This window comes from Parastagonospora nodorum, assembly GCF_000146915.1.
Source record: "Parastagonospora nodorum SN15 chromosome Unknown scaffold_3, whole genome shotgun sequence".
NCBI classification, from domain to species: Eukaryota; Fungi; Ascomycota; class Dothideomycetes; order Pleosporales; family Phaeosphaeriaceae; genus Parastagonospora; species Parastagonospora nodorum.
The window spans coordinates 110,273-126,598 of NW_001884551.1; the positions used below are offsets into that span (position 1 = coordinate 110,273).

At 51.9% G+C, this 16,326-nt stretch overlaps 6 protein-coding genes across 6 annotated transcripts; 2 read left to right on the plus strand and 4 right to left on the minus strand.

Annotated features, from left to right (window-relative positions):
* Positions 1-331: 331 nt before the first annotated feature.
* Positions 332-2,259, minus strand: SNOG_01892 (hypothetical protein; the record flags this gene model as incomplete). Its single annotated transcript, XM_001792465.1, has 2 exons — positions 332-1,909; positions 1,936-2,259. 2 exons carry the CDS (start codon positions 2,257-2,259, stop codon positions 332-334), a joined length of 1,902 nt encoding a protein of 633 aa, XP_001792517.1.
* Positions 2,260-3,363: 1,104 nt separating this feature from the next.
* SNOG_01894 (hypothetical protein) lies at positions 3,364-8,395 on the plus strand (the record flags this gene model as incomplete). Its single annotated transcript, XM_001792466.1, has 6 exons — positions 3,364-4,936; positions 5,198-5,267; positions 5,430-5,534; positions 5,787-6,416; positions 6,538-6,707; positions 7,203-8,395. The coding sequence occupies 6 exons, from the start codon at positions 3,364-3,366 to the stop codon at positions 8,393-8,395; spliced, it is 3,741 nt and encodes a 1,246-aa protein (XP_001792518.1).
* A 388-nt stretch (positions 8,396-8,783) lies between these two features.
* On the minus strand, positions 8,784-9,262 carry SNOG_01895 (hypothetical protein; the record flags this gene model as incomplete). The annotated part of the gene is made up of 2 exons (XM_001792467.1): positions 8,784-9,133; positions 9,184-9,262. The coding sequence occupies 2 exons, from the start codon at positions 9,260-9,262 to the stop codon at positions 8,784-8,786; spliced, it is 429 nt and encodes a 142-aa protein (XP_001792519.1).
* A 583-nt stretch (positions 9,263-9,845) lies between these two features.
* Positions 9,846-10,458, minus strand: SNOG_01896 (hypothetical protein; the record flags this gene model as incomplete). The annotated part of the gene is made up of 2 exons (XM_001792468.1): positions 9,846-10,156; positions 10,446-10,458. 2 exons carry the CDS (start codon positions 10,456-10,458, stop codon positions 9,846-9,848), a joined length of 324 nt encoding a protein of 107 aa, XP_001792520.1.
* Positions 10,459-11,109: 651 nt separating this feature from the next.
* On the minus strand, positions 11,110-13,917 carry SNOG_01897 (hypothetical protein; the record flags this gene model as incomplete). Its single annotated transcript, XM_001792469.1, has 1 exon — positions 11,110-13,917. The coding sequence occupies one exon, from the start codon at positions 13,915-13,917 to the stop codon at positions 11,110-11,112; it is 2,808 nt and encodes a 935-aa protein (XP_001792521.1).
* Positions 13,918-14,896: 979 nt separating this feature from the next.
* SNOG_01898 (hypothetical protein) lies at positions 14,897-15,755 on the plus strand. The gene has a single exon (XM_001792470.1). The coding sequence runs from the start codon at positions 14,932-14,934 to the stop codon at positions 15,637-15,639; it is 708 nt and encodes a 235-aa protein (XP_001792522.1). The 5' UTR covers positions 14,897-14,931; the 3' UTR covers positions 15,640-15,755.
* Positions 15,756-16,326: the final 571 nt, after the last annotated feature.

Sequence of the window (16,326 nt, forward strand, 5' to 3'; positions counted from 1 at the left end):
CTGTTTTCTATTGAACTATATAGGAAAAGGCAGTCTTTAAATCTACAATGGAAACCTTCCGGCTAATGCAGTTACCTGACCTGAAATAACGACCGATGGACATACGCTCGCTCGCTGAATGCTGGACTATTAATGCACGCTCGGGTATCGGCGCGTAGGAGTACGATAGATGGAAACAACAGAACGCTGATGTGGATAGAAATGACAGAACGCCGAGACAATTTTCCGAACTTCCGAGAATTTTGGTGAACGGCCGTTATCGTGTGCTGGTAAGGGATGATTATATATGTAAGTGGCGTGGGTTTCGCGAGCGCATCGTGGGACAGATGATTCAAACCTCCCAATTCGGTCGGCCGCGATGAATACTGCCGTAATTCCTCTCCTCATCGTCTTCAAGCAGACTCTCCATGATACTGCCAACATCCGCTTCTGTAACAGTCATCGCATCGTCTTGATCCATCATCTTCCTCATTCTGTAAACGTTTACCGTGACATAAACAACCAGCGCCGTGCCGATCAGAAACGCCGCAACTGTGAGGAGTATGTTGACGGGGACTGGGTTGCCGCCGAAATATCCTTTCATGAGCGCATCGATACCTGTTTGCGATAGGTTGACGAGGCCGGAGAAACAGACGATTGTGCCGTACACGCGGCCGAAAGTCGCGAAGCCGAAGACTTTGGTGGCGTAGTCGGACATGGCGGAGTAGTAGAGCGGGCGGAGGATGACGAAGAGAATAACGTTGACGTAGCCAGCCCATAGAGCCGGGATGGATCCGATGATGCCGATGAGCGTGATCATGGAGACGAGGATGAGAAGCACACCCGGAGTGCTGACGTTGTCGAGGAGTGCGCCGAGGAATGGGGTGCTGATGACACCTCCGATAGGTAGCGCCCAGTCGAAGAAGTCATTGACTTTGGTAGCGGCTTCGACTGAGTTGAGCATGTAGATGTACTGCTCACGAATGGTGGATATGAAGAAGTTCATTCGTAGCATTTGGATGACGGTGAGAAGGGTGATGAGGATGAACCACGGAGTCAGCATCTGCTCTCTTGGGGACTTATTGTGCAAAGCTCCCCAAACTCCGGATGCTTCTTTCTGTTGCTCAATCTTCTCGTCTTGTCTTCTGCGCCATTCTGCATCACCGATGAGGTCGTCGAGCTGGCTCATTCGCTGACGTCGGCGAGCGCTGCGCATCTTCCTAACTTTCCACATCTCGTCTGGCGGAAGCTCGTCATCAGAAGAATGCACGTCGCGCATGGTGTCCTCGGCTCGCTGAATCTTCATCTCCAGCTGCGGTGCAGTCTTGTAGGCTTCGCTGGGTAAGAAGGTGAGTTGTGCGATTGCAATAGCAAACGGAACCACGAGGTAGGCTAGGAAGAAGGTCTGTGGCTTGAAGTTGTAGTTACTTGCTTCGTACGCGAGGCGGTAGAACAAGAAGACTGCTGCAGACGCGTCAAAAGCGCCAGTGACTAGTGCAACAATGCTGCCTCCATATTTCGGGAAGGCATTGGCGATTTGAAAAGACGGTAGAAAGATGAAAGTGCCACCAAGAGCGAGAAAAAAGTTGCCGACAGTGAACCCGTCAAAGTCTGCAATCTGAAAAGCAAGACTCATAAGAACGCTGCCCACGGTGAGGCAGAAACAGCCAAGCAGGAGACATAGCTTTGGACCATAACGGTCGAGCAGGGTCCCTATTGGCAACGCTGATACGTTTGCGGTAGTTGAGGCGATGGAAAAGAATACATTGAGTCTCAGATCTTGACTCAGGCAGACTTCGACGTCGGCATCAAGCTCTTCGGGCGTGCAAAGATCTCTGAAAACACCTTCTCTGATGAGAATCGGCTTGAGCGCTGCGAAACCAAACACAATGCCGCTCGCAAACCAGCATGCAAGAATTGTTGCAATGACCTGTGCTATTCATACTGTCAGCGAACCATCTCAAGTATGATGTAATTGTAATTCAGCAACGTACCAACTCGCTTCGTCGTCGAGACCTTGTATGGCGTCAACCCGCCATACTCTTCGCCCGGGACGGGCAATTCGGGGTTTTTTATCGCATCGTAGCTGATAACGCGTCGTAAAGTCTTGCCTGGCAGTCCAAAAAATGCAGAGCTGGAGACGGCGCTGTCAAACGATTGCCGACGTTCCGCGGCTTGCTCACGATTGTTCTGTCGGTCTGTCGGCGGCAGGAAGAGATCGACTAGTGCCTCTTCACGATCGTGGCCTTCTACTTGAGTGACGTGTTGAATCAAAGACATACGCGCAGCAGCAATTGACCAGTCTCACGATCGAGAAACGTAGTGCAAAGCAAAAGCAGGGCCAGTGGGAGTGAAGAAGGAAGTGCGGTGGCAGGCAAAAGAGCGAAGAGCGGAGGCGCGATGGACCGAGTTAAGTAAAATGACCCGAGGGTCCCGAGCCTCGTGCCATGCTATGGACATGACAATCGGATCGCGGGGGTCCACATGTGATCAAATTCTGCTCCCACAGCGCTGGAATTGCCATGATGCAGATGCAGGCGTGGTTACAGAGCCAGCGACGTTGACGGCTTACGATGCAATGCTCGCTTGCTCGACGCCGAACGAATCGTTCGGCACGATTATGGTCGACGAGAAGGGGGTGTCATTGGCTCGTGTGGCAGCAGGCACGCCCGATCGGGGTAGGCGTGCTGTCGATCTTCTCGCGCACCTTCGAGCGATTTCCACGACGCCGGGAGCAAACTTTTGCGCGTCAGACGAAGATAACAAGATAACGACCTCAAATAAATTGGAATTGTGCATCGCAAGATAAGCAGTTCGACTGAATACCGAGTAACGTTGGCGGCTACGAGGTACAGCAGGACATGGCGCGACAACACGCGTCTCGCACATCATCACCAGCCAGTGGCACCACTGCATCACCAACACCATGGTTGCGTGAGTAATCTCATCAATTGGTTGTGGCAGCTGTAACACACCTTGTCAATGCTACTCCGACTTTATCCACCGCGGTATCTTGGTGACCACACCAACTGTGAAGCCAAGAGTGGTCGGTTGCTTCACGGCCGATCTTGTACCTACGTAATGTAAAGATATCCACAGAGCCAGTGGTCAAATCTAAAACTTAGTAATGCTGTATGCAGCTCCAGGTATGGAATCCCCCTGTGACTTTCCTAGTAGGTGACCGCGCCGGCTGTGAAGCCCAGAGCCAATCATAAGCTTCACGGCCCATTCCCTTCAAAACCTCAAGACTGGGAGCATATTGACAAGAAAAAAAAACAATTGATAGCATGCAGCAGTTATGGCGCGTACAACTCAGTTCTTCCGTTTCCAACAAACTCCTTGGAAACCCGGATACACGCACACCTGCGAGCATAATAACAGCTAATGGCAATCGATAACGAACAAGGCGCTGCTCATCTTAGGCGTTCGCTTGTACTTCGCAACGTGCTGGACACGGAGCGCGAGGATCCTTGCAAGCAGACTGCTGATGCGGAGACCGTCAGCAGTACTGCATATCCAAACCCAAATCTTGGGGCCAGCGAAGACCTAGGCAATGATGTCGATTCGTTAATTCCTGGCTCGAATCTGGAAGAGATTAGAGAATGGCTCGACTTGCAGTGTGGAGAAGAGCAAGCTCGAATCGATTGGAGTGTACCACGAATCACCCTGACAGACGATCAGAGAAAGTTGAAGAGGGGTCTGAATACCGATGTCCTCAAGCGAATAAAAAAAGGTTATGGTCCACGACCTTCCAAGTTTGAAGACTTGCTGTGGCCACTACGGATGAACGACGACGTTGCAAAGTTCCTCACAAAGCCTATCATCGAGACGCCTCAAGAGATGGAGCACGTGCTTCGAAACTGGAATAGGCATGTCGGGGTGCCAGTTGAAGACGCTGATGCTCGAGAAGTATTGATCGCCACCATGTACGCGCGAATTAAATACCTCAACGGGAGCTTGAGCTATCGCAGAAGTGCAGACGCCCACGACATCACGTCGCAGAAACTCCTGCATGCCGTCCACGCTTACCGACTGGAAACTGTGCACTTTTCAACAACAGACACATGCGAGCTCATGACCATCATCCTAGCTCATCTGGGCTACGCCATCCCTGATATCGACCAAGACCTCAAATACCTCCTGTTCTACACCCTCGTATCAGAGCGCCAATTCCTCGCCCACACCGCCAACGCAACCACCGCACACAGGTTGGAACAACAAATCACGGCAGCCAAACGCATGCGAGACCACGAAACATTAGATAAATACTCCCGCCAGATGAACAACTGGGCCACAACAATCTGGCTAAACAACTGCACCATCATCGCCGACCGCGTGCGCCTCGCCCGGCGAAACGTTCAATCCCGGGCTTTGGGAGAATTTCAACATCTCACCATCCTACAAACAGCGCAGAAAATCGTGCTTCGACAACGCATATCCCGCGGCGCGCCGCCGTCGGACAAACTCATACCGCGCGAGATTTGGCTGCCTGAACACTCTCTCGCCTGCGACAATGCCCTCACCGCCTTGAATGAAGCTGCAGACGACCACCTCTCAGAATTCCTCGCTAGTCTCAGAGTCGCTACTAGCAATATAAATGGCATGCACAACGTCGCGCACGCACGTATTCTCACCCGCGCGATTAAATTCGCGGGCCTCGATTTACCGCAAGACATGAGCGAAGGCCAACGGTTGGGGATCGTGAACGCCCGACTTGAGCATGCTGGCACGATGAATATGATTTCAGATGCGGTCGAGGCGATTACTGAGACAAAGGTGAAGAGCAGGGAGATGGTGGACGTTATTGGGAATATGGATGGTAAGTTTGGAGATGTGCTGGACGCAGTGGAGGTGGTGGGGAAAGAGTTTGAGGATTTGGTTATGTTGTTGGATGGGGAGCCGGCGGTGGATGGGTGGGGGGAGGAATGGGAAGACAGTGAAGGGGAGGGTGGTGGGAGTTAGGATCCTATTTTATCGCCGTAATGTGGTTGGGTTCTATGTGTATATGTTTTCCTGCGGCTCCAAAATCGAACAGTGTCAGTATCTGTACATACCTACATCTAGATCATCTCATGCACAACGTACCGCGGTTTCCTTGCATTGCGGAAACGCTGAACTACTGAGTGGTACTTCGACATCGTTGCTTCTTTTCTCTGATATATTTCCTACAAGATACTCTATCCTCCAGCTTTGAACCTTCTGCATTTCGTGCATATAGGTCTTGACTTTGCAATTCTGGAGTTGCTTTTGACTATTCTCACTGTAGACCCAAACATTGTCAAAGTCGGGTATGCCTAGATCCACGAAGCGCGGTACACACATGGTTTTCTCGCTTTCTTTCACAGTGTATGTACTGATATATACAGCTAATTACTTATTGCTGCACAAGAGCAAGACCTACCAAACCAGTCAAGAAAAACCATGCAAGCTAGCTCTATGCGCTCTTGCAGTAGCGAATCCTCACTTGAAGACTCCAAGATGGATCTCAAGATCATACTCAGCGACAACTATCAGGCTGATCCTGGTACATCGAAGTCCACTCCCTCGACACACCGGTGCGGCAGATGCAGACACTTCATTGCCATAGACGAATTCAAGAACAAGCGACGAACGTTTCGGGGGATAGAACGCAAGTTACGTCTCAATTGCATCTCCTGTTCGGCAAAGGCTGAGGTTCGCAGGAAGGCATGGTGCATGCGATCGAGAATCGCCACCAAAGTCTAGAGCGGCTCTGGTCTTGACATTATACAACAAAAGTTGTCCGAAATCACGGTTGGAACTGAACATGAGCCCGCCAAGGATATTAGTCCTCTAGCATCCATATGCGCTTCTCTAAATCTGCATGTGGACTTGCTCAACTACAACGACATCCCACCGAACGACACCCCCTTGTCCCGCTTCGCCCACGCAACAACAGTCTTCGCGCTCGCAACAATCCTTTTAATCGTCAAGAAGCGCTGGAGGCCAGTCAGACACGTGTTTTGCATGCGAGCAGACTTCTTCCGCGAGATCAACATCATCATTGATCAAGTCAAGCGAGGCAAACTTCTACCTTGGCAGCCTTTCTGGCAGTGGTTTGAGCTATTCGAGGCCAGAACGTTCAACATTTGGAACACAAAGATGCAGCGGTACGCAACAGGGTACGCGATCAACAAGTTGGAAGTGTTTGGCTTGATTCGTCAGCTGTGTGATGAGCTGGGCAACATTGCTAACAGCCGGTTGGAGTGGGCTAGGTTAGAGATGAACCAGGCTTGTATGGAGATGGGCGTGCTGGATCGCGAGGATGAGTTGGAGAAGCATATGGTGATGGTGACGGATGTTATTGTGCAGGATTGTAAGGACAGAGGTTCTCTCTTGCTATTCGAGGTTTTGACCAAGAAGGTGCTCGATGGCAGGAAGTTTTCGATGCATTGGGTCTTGGACACTTGGATCGACTAGTTTTGGATCAGATATCTACTCTCAAATGGTAGCCAGTGCCCCATCAGAGACCTTCATGTCTCTTGGGTAAAATTTGCTACAATGTAATCTAAATGTGTCCGACTCTGTTCTATCGTCCAGCTGCTTCTTTCACCCTCATCAACTCTATAATGAGAACGCGAGCAAGGCAGCCATGATTCACTCGCTACACTACACCGGACCCTCTCGATACACAGTGCGCTCAGCGTGCCTGCGCCTTGGTAGTTTCACGATGCTCCAGGCACACGAAATCGTCACCTCTGCACCGAAATGTACGCCCTCTGGTATTAATAGCACTTTTCCTCTCGTCCTAACCGATTATATCAAACCAGAACACCACAACTCTCCCGAACAACTCAACTTACTATCAAACCAACACACATCAACAACCATGAGCACTCAAAATACGACCACCAAGAACCTGTCGATTGACTCCAAGGCTAGTTCGGATAGCATGGCCAAGCAAGTACCTGTCGAGACCAGCACAGATGTACCTCCCATTTCGAACGAGTCAGCTGAAGAAGCTCCGCCTACGCCAGCAACGTCGTTGCGAGAGACAACCGTCCTTTCTCCACCTCATACAGCCACATCTGTAGTGGCAGCTCCAGCTCCAGCTCCAGTTCAAAATGCGGCACCAACTTCACAGCGAGTCCGAAACCGTCTACCAATTACGTTCCAGCCCGATGTCCAGATGCATTTCTGTAGCTCTTGCAGAACCTGGTTGCCTCGGGGTAATTTCGCTGCCGAGCCTTGTCATGGTCGTGAAGTACGCGGTGCGTGTGAGAAGTGTACTGTTAAGTATACAGCCAAGGCACCAGAGCGGAAAGCAAAGCGGGAGGCAAAGCGCGAAGCAGACAAAGTCCTGGATGCATTGAAACCTGTCAACAAAGACTCTCGCGTGAAGAAGTCGAACCCGGTGGATACTTCGATCACGTATGGCACTGTCATGCCGAAGAACAAAGATAATCGTAAGGCAGACAAGTTCACCAACGATAGATTTCGTGGGCAGAAGTCGTATTCCGTTGATTCGACGGTCACGGGTATGTCGCTGGATTACGACAAGACGCTGAAGACGTACTCACAATCTGCTAGTACCCGCAAGATCTCTGCGATAAACACTCAGGTTGGCAGTTTATCCGTGCAGACTCCTCAGAATCGAGTACAGATCCCAGACATTCTCCTCGCAGAAGCTGCAGTCCAGCCGCCGACCCCTCCTCCCCCCGCTAGAGTTGTGAAAAATCCGGACGCAATCATCCGCAGCGCATTCCTCTTCGCCAACATCACCCCAGACATCCTTCGCTACACGCCTCCAACCCATGACTCGAAGCTGGAACTGCGTCTCGAAGACCAAATTACTCGCTTCGCGCTCGCCACGCACCTTCAGTTGGTAGAGCAGTACTATCGGCCCCAAATAACCGATCAACGCCTCGACGCGCGCAAGGACTTCTTCAAGGAAGTCGATCAGCTGCTCAAGCTCACCGAGAAGCGCGTGTTGAACCCTTGGTGGCCGTTGAAAGTTTGGCTCCCCGTTTATAAACAGCGAAGCCGCAGGGTATGGGGCAGCCAGGCGATTGGCAAGGGGCATAAGTTGGAGGCATGTGCGATATGTCGTAATCTCCTCGATGAGCTGATTGTCGCTGCGCGTGGGGAACTAGACAGTGCGGAAAAGCAGATTCGCGCGCTGTGCAAGGAGATGGGTGGCGTCGTTGAGGAGAAGGAGATTCAGCGTAGACTGGGGCAGGTGAAGCAAGGCGTGGCGGACGACTGTAGTATGCGCGGCTGCTTGCGATTGAAGGAGATTCTGACGCCGCAGATGCTGCAGGACGTGAAATTCTCGAGCAAGTGGCAGGGAGATTGTAAGACTAGGGCGATTATGTTGGGAGATGAGAATATGGAGGAGGAGAAGGAAGAAGATAAAGAGCAACAACAGGAGGAGCAGGAAGAAGATGAAGCAGAATAGCCGGGGAGCTAGAGGAGTAGATTGGTTCGATGTAGACGGTGAGACGTACCTGTCTGACCGTACTACTCACGATGATGATATGACTGCAATCTCATGGAAACTTCCATTGATTACCAGTGTACTCTGTAGCTTTATCTTCGCGTACACGAAAGACTCACTAGAGTCTAAGCACTTGAGCATGCGCCTGACCCAGCAGCCGCCTCCCTGTCAGGGTCCTTCTTGCTGGCCAATGTCTCAACCTACCACATCATTGTTTTATAAGCCCCAAGCCCCAAGCTCCGTTTTGCGATGCGATGCAACCAGTCACCAATGATGCCATATATGTTTCTAAACTGATCAAAAATCGATTTCGCATGAAAAAAGTGTCAGCCCTGTACAATATCTACATTCAAAAGAACGGGGTTATTCTACGGAAGAACCTCGATATGGAGGTCCGGCCCTCTGCCTTAGCCCGCTTCTTCTCATCCTTATCCTCGCGGTCAAATCCCGCTTTCACCTCCGTAACCCACTGAACGAGATCTGGCGGATCATATTCGTACGCTTGAAACACTATATCCTGTTCTTTACAGTGACAATACAGGATTTTCCATTTCCCCGCCGGGTTCTCCCCTTCCTCTGTAATAGGAACTAGTTTGCCATTTGCATTTGTAACGAACGCATATGGTGTTTGCATGTCCACGATACCAACAGTGAGGTTGTCTTTGTACGGGTGACCGTCAAAGAGTGCCTCAATGTGAGCTGGAATCCCTGTTAGTCGAGTGGGACCGAATTTTGAAGGGGCGTCTTACGCTCAAGCATGGTGAGGTCATTTTGGATCTGTCCATCCCCAGGTACTTTGGCAGGCGACTCTGATCTCTGTGTAGACATAATCGATCGAGGAGTACTTTACTATCTGTAGATTGATGTGTAAAAAAATTAGCTTGCAGCAAGTATTTATATGTAGGTATCGTGACTGACTTGTTGTTCATGATACCTGAGCGCTGGATCATGTGTGGATACAGCTGACTGTTGGTCGTGCGAACTAGTCCACATGGTTGCACAACATGCGTTGCCTGGCATGAGTGAATGTCATAATTGACTCAAAGCCTACAATGACAAGTACATGCGCTGAAAAGCATGACTCAAGGTCTTGTTCATTGACCCCCGCTAAAGGGAGCGTTCAGTGTGTTTTTACAGACACGGGTGATGTGTGGTAAAAAAACAGCTGACATATGGGAGTAATCAGTTCAATCTTTCATTTCCAGAGAGGTCACTAGCCTATTGGGTCCCAACCGTTAGTTAAAGGTAACATTAGTCTTGCTGGCAGTAGTCAACTAGCTGGTATGAAGTCGTGATAAAATTCGCAGGATTTATGTGCAATCAGAGCATTATTTCTAACATTTCATTCTCTCTAGATTCCACGGTCTAAAGCCTTCATCATCGCTCTCCCCACTTCACCATCACCATCACCCTACTCCACAGGTGGCTTACCAGCACTCTCCCACTCCCCCTTTACCACCCTCACCATCTCCGCATACGCCTCTGCTTTCGTCTCCTTGGCACCCCACTGCGCGTCGATAGAGATGTGATCTTCTTTGACAGCGCTGCTTATCAAAACAACGCGCCAGGTCTGGGGCGCTTTGGGTCCGTTCCTCACGTGCATGTTATCCGCCTCCTGTCCGAATTCTATGAACAGCGGGATTTGAATGGTGATGAAATCGGCATTGATGTCTGGTTGCGGAGCTTTGCTGAATTTGGATTGGAGATACCATTTGATTGCGGCTGCAACGGGGTCAGTGGGCGGGAGTTGAAAGTGGTTAGGGGAAAATAAAGACCATCATCCTGTTTGAGCATTTTAAGGATCCCGCGATCCGACTCTGAGGTACAGCGGAAATCCTTTTCGAATTTCATTTTTCTTGGTTTGCTAATCTGCTCGAAGTGGTGCTTAATTGCATTGAGAGCTCGTTGTTGTTGCTTTGAGGAATTGAGAAGATTGGAGAACCTAGAACGCCCATCGTATTATACTAACTCGTGACTCTTCCACAGTCAGAACAAGCTTGCAGTCACATACTCACGACACACATGTTGGTACCAACACCGACGTTGCGTCGCACACGTACGAGCTCCATAACATCGTCAAACCTGACTCAAAGCTGTACAACCACCACAGCCACCGTACGTACCTTCCTTTTGTCGAAAACATCTACCGACCCGTTTCAAAGTCCACAGCGATTCGCATGTAGCATCGCCCTCCGCAGTCTCTCGTGCTCCCAACTCCCCCCGTTTCTCCCAAGATCCGTCCTGCAGCAAGTAAAAAGACCACGCCTACCCTCACATCTCCCTCGACCGAAGATCAAAGACGTTTGCGGATAGTGGAGCTGGTGCGCGATCTTTGCTATCCACAGCAGCTGTCGAATGCCCGATGAATCCGCCGCGAGGTTTCGCTGCACACACCCGTATATCCAAACTCGCACATTCACAGCTAGAGGTTTTGGCCAGGATCTGAAATCCATAGGGTTCTCGCTCCTCTTTACATCTTGAGGAAATCGACAGGAAAACACACTCATCTTTCGCTCTCTCCCATGGCCATCCAGTCCCTTCCCCTCACCCACGCACAAAAGCACAAAAGCAACCATCTTCTTCAATCATATAATTCATATAGATTCATAATTCAATTATCATCAAAGGCATACTCTATTATACTCTAAGCATTACTCATGAATACCCCTCCTCTACTAACCCAGCCCCAACCCAACTCCATCCCACCTCACCTTCTTCGCCCCATCTCCCATCCCAACACCACCCTTCCTCGCCTTCATGACGGCATGGAGACATTTTCCCACAGCTTCCAAATCCCCAAGTAGCGTGATGTGTCCGCGATCGCTGGACACGACTCCGCCACGCACAACGGAGTATCCCTCGGGCACCATGGCAGCACGTGCGAGGACAACGCCATCGCCGCTAGCAAATGCCAGTTCGTCGTAGCAGTCTGCGCGGGGAATGGCTTCGCGAGACTCGACTTTGGCGCCGTAAACTGTTGGCGTTGTCTTGCCATAAATGAGTGCTATGGGTGGGTAGGCGTTGGATTCAGTGTGCGCGGGCATGTGGTCGAGTTCCTGCTTGAAGCGCTTGATCTCGGCGAGGGTTCGTGTGAGGTATTCGACAGCCTTGTCGTAGGGTATTGTGACTGCGGTTGCGGGGTTTGGCTCTGAGGAAATGTGTTGCGTGGTTGATTCTTGCCCTTGTGCCATTTGTGGGCTCATGCCTGCATTGTCCGCGCCGCCTTCGGTAACCTTGTCTGCGGCGTTCCGAGCAACGTCTGCGGCGCCTTTGACGGCATCTCCAGCGGACGAACTGGTCCCTTGGCTGTTTGCTTGCGAGCTCTTCGACATGCTAAATTTGCGGCTCGGAAATGTAGGTAATGCTTGTGACATGGCGTTAAGAAGGCCGCTCACGCTCAGGTTGCCATCTTTGGGTGCGTCTGGCCGTGGCAGCGCAGGGCCCATGCATGGCGACAGGCGATAATCAGACCAAGTCTTGGGGTCGAAGAAGTCGATCGGGTACTCCTCCTTGGTGTGCTTGTTGATAAAACACTTGCCATCGAGAGGGAGGAGCGCGAAGGATGTGCGTATGCTGAAGTTGACCTGTGCAGTCAGCACGCGGGATGAGAAGAGCACATCGTCGCCGTTGCGGAAGGGTCCTAGGATATTGATGCATCGCTGAGGCACACCCGCATACACGACTCCAGCCACGAGATCGGGTCGTTGGTTGATGACATGACGCGTAATCAGACCTCCCAACGAATGAGCCAGAACGATGGCACCCCGCTTCTCCCGCGGAACGCTTGGATGATTGCACGGAAGCGATTCCAGGAAGGCGATCATGCGGCGACTGAGATAATGTGGAGAGAGACGCCAGTCGTAGCCATAATCGTGCACCCGCAGCTTCCCACTCTTGGCATTGTCACATGCTCGAAGACGTTTGAACAGCCGCTTGGAGATATCGACCGGCCCGATGTGTTGCAGCATGCCGCTGGGTATTATGGTCTCTTCCATGCGCTCGTCGGCTTCTGGATCGAAAGGCACCTCGAGATCGACCTTGCGCAGGTTCAGACCAACCTTGATAGGAACCCACAGCTGCCGATGGGGTGGCTCGGCGGAGCGCAGAATTGAGCCGCGGTAGCCTCCGAGTACGACTAGGTCGCCTTCGAGCTCGTGCAGAGCCTGTGTGAAGAACGGGTGTGTCTCGCCATCGGCTGCAGTGGAGTTGCTCGGCCGCTTCGTCTTTGGCTTCGTCGAGGACCCGAGTGAGGCCGATGCCAGCACTCGTGGGCGCAGGCTGACCTTGTGCGTGGTGTCGTCGTCTGTCTCTCGCGGCCTGGGAGCCGTGCTGCCGTAGCGGCTCTTGAAGCGGTCGTCCCTGTAGTTGAAGCTAAAGTTAGGCAAGGTCGGGCTTGGGAATTTGAAGTTGGCATCTTGCCAGCTGTCCCGTATCGCCTTGAGCCTGCTGTTGACCTGCTCCTGCACACTTTCGAAGCGGCTGTCGTCGCCCAGGGAGGAGGCAAAAGACTTGGTCCGGTAGACAAGCAGTGAGCCTTCTGAGTTGGACCGGCGCAATCTAGGCGCTGGTCGCTCGGTCGAAGGTCGGAGCGACGGCCGGGGAGCTATCGTCGACTCGCTGTCTGTGCCGAAGTCGTGCTGCAGTATGGGTGCTGTGGCGGCCTGTGGTGGCGGTGTTGTGGCGTCCTGCGAGGGACTGTTGCGGGTATGGAGGGTGGATTGGTCGCTGCCGTCCTGCTGCGGGATGCCACTCAGGCTCGGGCTGTGTGCAAAGGTCCCGCGTCGTTTGCGGTCAGCGGTGCCCGGGGCACTCTGGCCATCGAGAGACAGGGCGGAGAAGCTGGGCAGGCTGAAGTGTATGTCGCGGTAGGTCTTAGGCATAGACGGAAGGTTGAAGGGCATGTACTTGCGCACAGTTTCGCCCATTGAGCTGCCGGAGGAAGCGCGTCGCCGTCCGCTGCTCAGATTCTGGCGCAAGAGGGAGCGGTGGTCGCTGACTCTCTCCTGGAAGGTCTTTGCTCCTGCCCGCCACGGGGAGGGAAGGCGCGCCCGTGAGTCTGCATCCCGCGTTTGCTCACGGCCGAGTTGCGCCTGCTGTTGCGAAATAGCAGCACTGTTCTCTCCTTCACCCTCGCTATCGGACGATGGTATGCGTGGGGTGGACGGTTTGCGCCCTGTTATCTCGGTCCGGTCCTCGAAGCCCTCAAAAAGAGCGCCACCGTCAGTCTCGTCCAACGCGGCGGCCTTCTCTGCAGCCGGCGTTTTGGGAGACTTGAGGTGCGTCTGCTGCTCTCCTATACTGATGCCAATGGCCGACTGGACCGTCTCCAGCTGCAGCAATTCCTCCTCGGGCGATTCATCTTCCGAGGGCGTGAGGTCGTCGTCGACAATAGATGCGAATTGGATATCGGCAAGTGCATTCTGCCGCCGTGTATGTGGAATTGTGCTATTCGTCTCTGTTGCTGCTGCTGCTGCTGCGGCCATGGTTAGTTGTGGTGATTAGTGGACATGTATACGTTTCTACAGTGTACCGGACAGGCACAAGCACATGTCATCAAGGCGCTGGCTGGCCCATCCCGCTGTGGCAGTGTCATCTTTCCGCCCGACTCCGAGCGCGACGCACTCGCCGAACACTTCGTCGCTTCATCTCTAATGAAGCTGAATGGCCGCGGACAAGCAACGAAACAAGGCAAGACAGATATGACGACAAGCGCGATGATACATGTCGTCAGTGCAGGGAGCATCGCGGCCGTTTCGTGTTCCCACATGGTTGCTGCCCGCAGCCACTGAGTGGCTGCCACTTCTCATCGCCAAGCCACAACTTTGTCCCGCTCCACCCGCTCTTCAACCCTCTCCATTCTCGCGTACACAGCATCAGTACGGCCGTTCCTGCGCCTCGCATAGCCTTCGGTCGGATCAGTGTCGAACTCTAGGCGAAGTGTGAAGAAGGTGGGGCATGTTGTGATACCATCCACATCGGGTAGCGCGACACGCGACATGCAGCAAAAGTATACACATGAAATGAACTTTGGCTAGGCGTCTCTGAAAGAAAGAAAGAGAACGCTTCTCCCCGCCTGGAACATCTTTCAGCGATCTTGGCTATCATCATCTTGGCTGAAAGCTTACATCACACCATCAGCCGACTCCACCGCTTCCCCGCCCATAGTGGAACGTATGATGGACCTGCAGCAACAGCACAGGCTGAGAATTGGCGCATCGAATGATGCGTTATTAACGATAACCGACGACAGCCGACTGATGCCCGCTAGTGCACCACTTGAGTGTTTCGTGTAGTCACTCCTACGCGCGTCGCTCAACAAGGTATAGCCATTTATTATGTGGAGGATCTGATGCGTAGTGTTAAAGTATCTCAACTCTGGCGTGGTCGGGTGATCTTCAGGTGCTCTCTCCCTAGACCGACGCAGACCAATTCCTTGCTTCTTAGTCGTATCTTCATTCCATCTTCTCCTTGCTGTCTTCAACCTCCTCATCAACATCATGTCAACATTCATCGAGCTTCCTACACCGCTGCCAAGTGACTCGATCGGACCTGGCTACATCGTCACTGTTCCCTTCAACGACATCGCCCCTTCATTCTCTCTCCGCCCGCAACACCAACCAGAGGTACACATCAAAGAACAAAGCATCATCACACAAAATGCACATGATGGGCTCGGGACTACGAAATTCATATCCCAAAGGAAGGATTCAGTAACCCTAAACGACGAGGACTCCACACAGATCTCCCTCACCCACCCCCAGGCATCATTCAACGACCTCCGCAACGACCCCAAAACACACGCTTCCATTCGCACAGCAGCAGTCCAGCATCCCTCTCTATTCTACGTTACAAGTGTTCGAGTAGTCTCCCCTCTAACCGAGGCCTCGGCAGGCGCGATCCGCCCGCCCACGCACGTGACATCCTCCACACCCACAAGCGGCAAAGTTGTCGGCGTCGAGCTCTCAAAAGTCAAATGCCGCGTTGGAGCTGCTGATGAGCCGCATGCGTTGGACGACTTGGAGTATGATTGGAGCTATCATGCGCTGGAGGATGGGGTGCAACTCTCGATCGGGTTGGGGAAAGCGGTAACAGAAGATGAGATTAGGGGATGTGATGGTGGAGAGAAAGAGGACGAGGTCGATTGGATGGATGAGGGGTGGGATTATGATGAGGACGATGATGAGAGTGGGCTGGGTGGGTTTTGATGTTGGTTTTAGTGTGCTATGAGAAGGTGTGGTATTTGCTTCACTAGGGAGCAAATATCTCTCACACCGAGCATGTAAAAGCTACAACTATTAAAACGCTCAAAATCGTGATACAATTTGGGTATTGTCATCAAAGGGAGTGTTCAGTATGTGGAGTTTGAGGGCGTGTGCGAGTATGATTTACCCGGGTCTGGATATTTGGTTTTCTAAAGAGTTGTAGGGAAGGAACAGATCTTCGAGTTTTCTTGATTTATCTAAGTTGTTTCACAAATGTGCGTTCGAGTGCTGACTGTAAGAATGACAAGGGTGGTTTTGTCTCGGGACATGTATACATACAAGTGATCGAAATTTGGATGCTTGACGTGAAGTAGGATATTCTTACGTAAACTTCATCTGCGCCTGAAGTCTTCATCTGCGCCTGAAGTGGGGCTTATTTTCATGTTCACTTACGACTCCATCTGAATACGTGATGACGCAGGAGGTCGTACTGATACAAATACCTTGAACTATGAATGACGTAACTAATGCAATACGACCTTCTAGAGAACAAGGCATTAAGTGGCAGCTCTAGTTCACATACTTCTCATTTTGCTTTCAACTCAAGTACAACATCTGCGAATTGCAGCTAATGTCTTCGTACGACATCAATAGTCATCAGTACATGAACTGTCATTGCTGTCATGGCTA

What these genes read in the sequence shown, in the direction of transcription:
- SNOG_01898 (XM_001792470.1), top strand. Translation starts at nt 14,932, where the DNA reads ATGTCAACATTCATCGAGCTTCCTACACCGCTGCCAAGTGACTCGATC.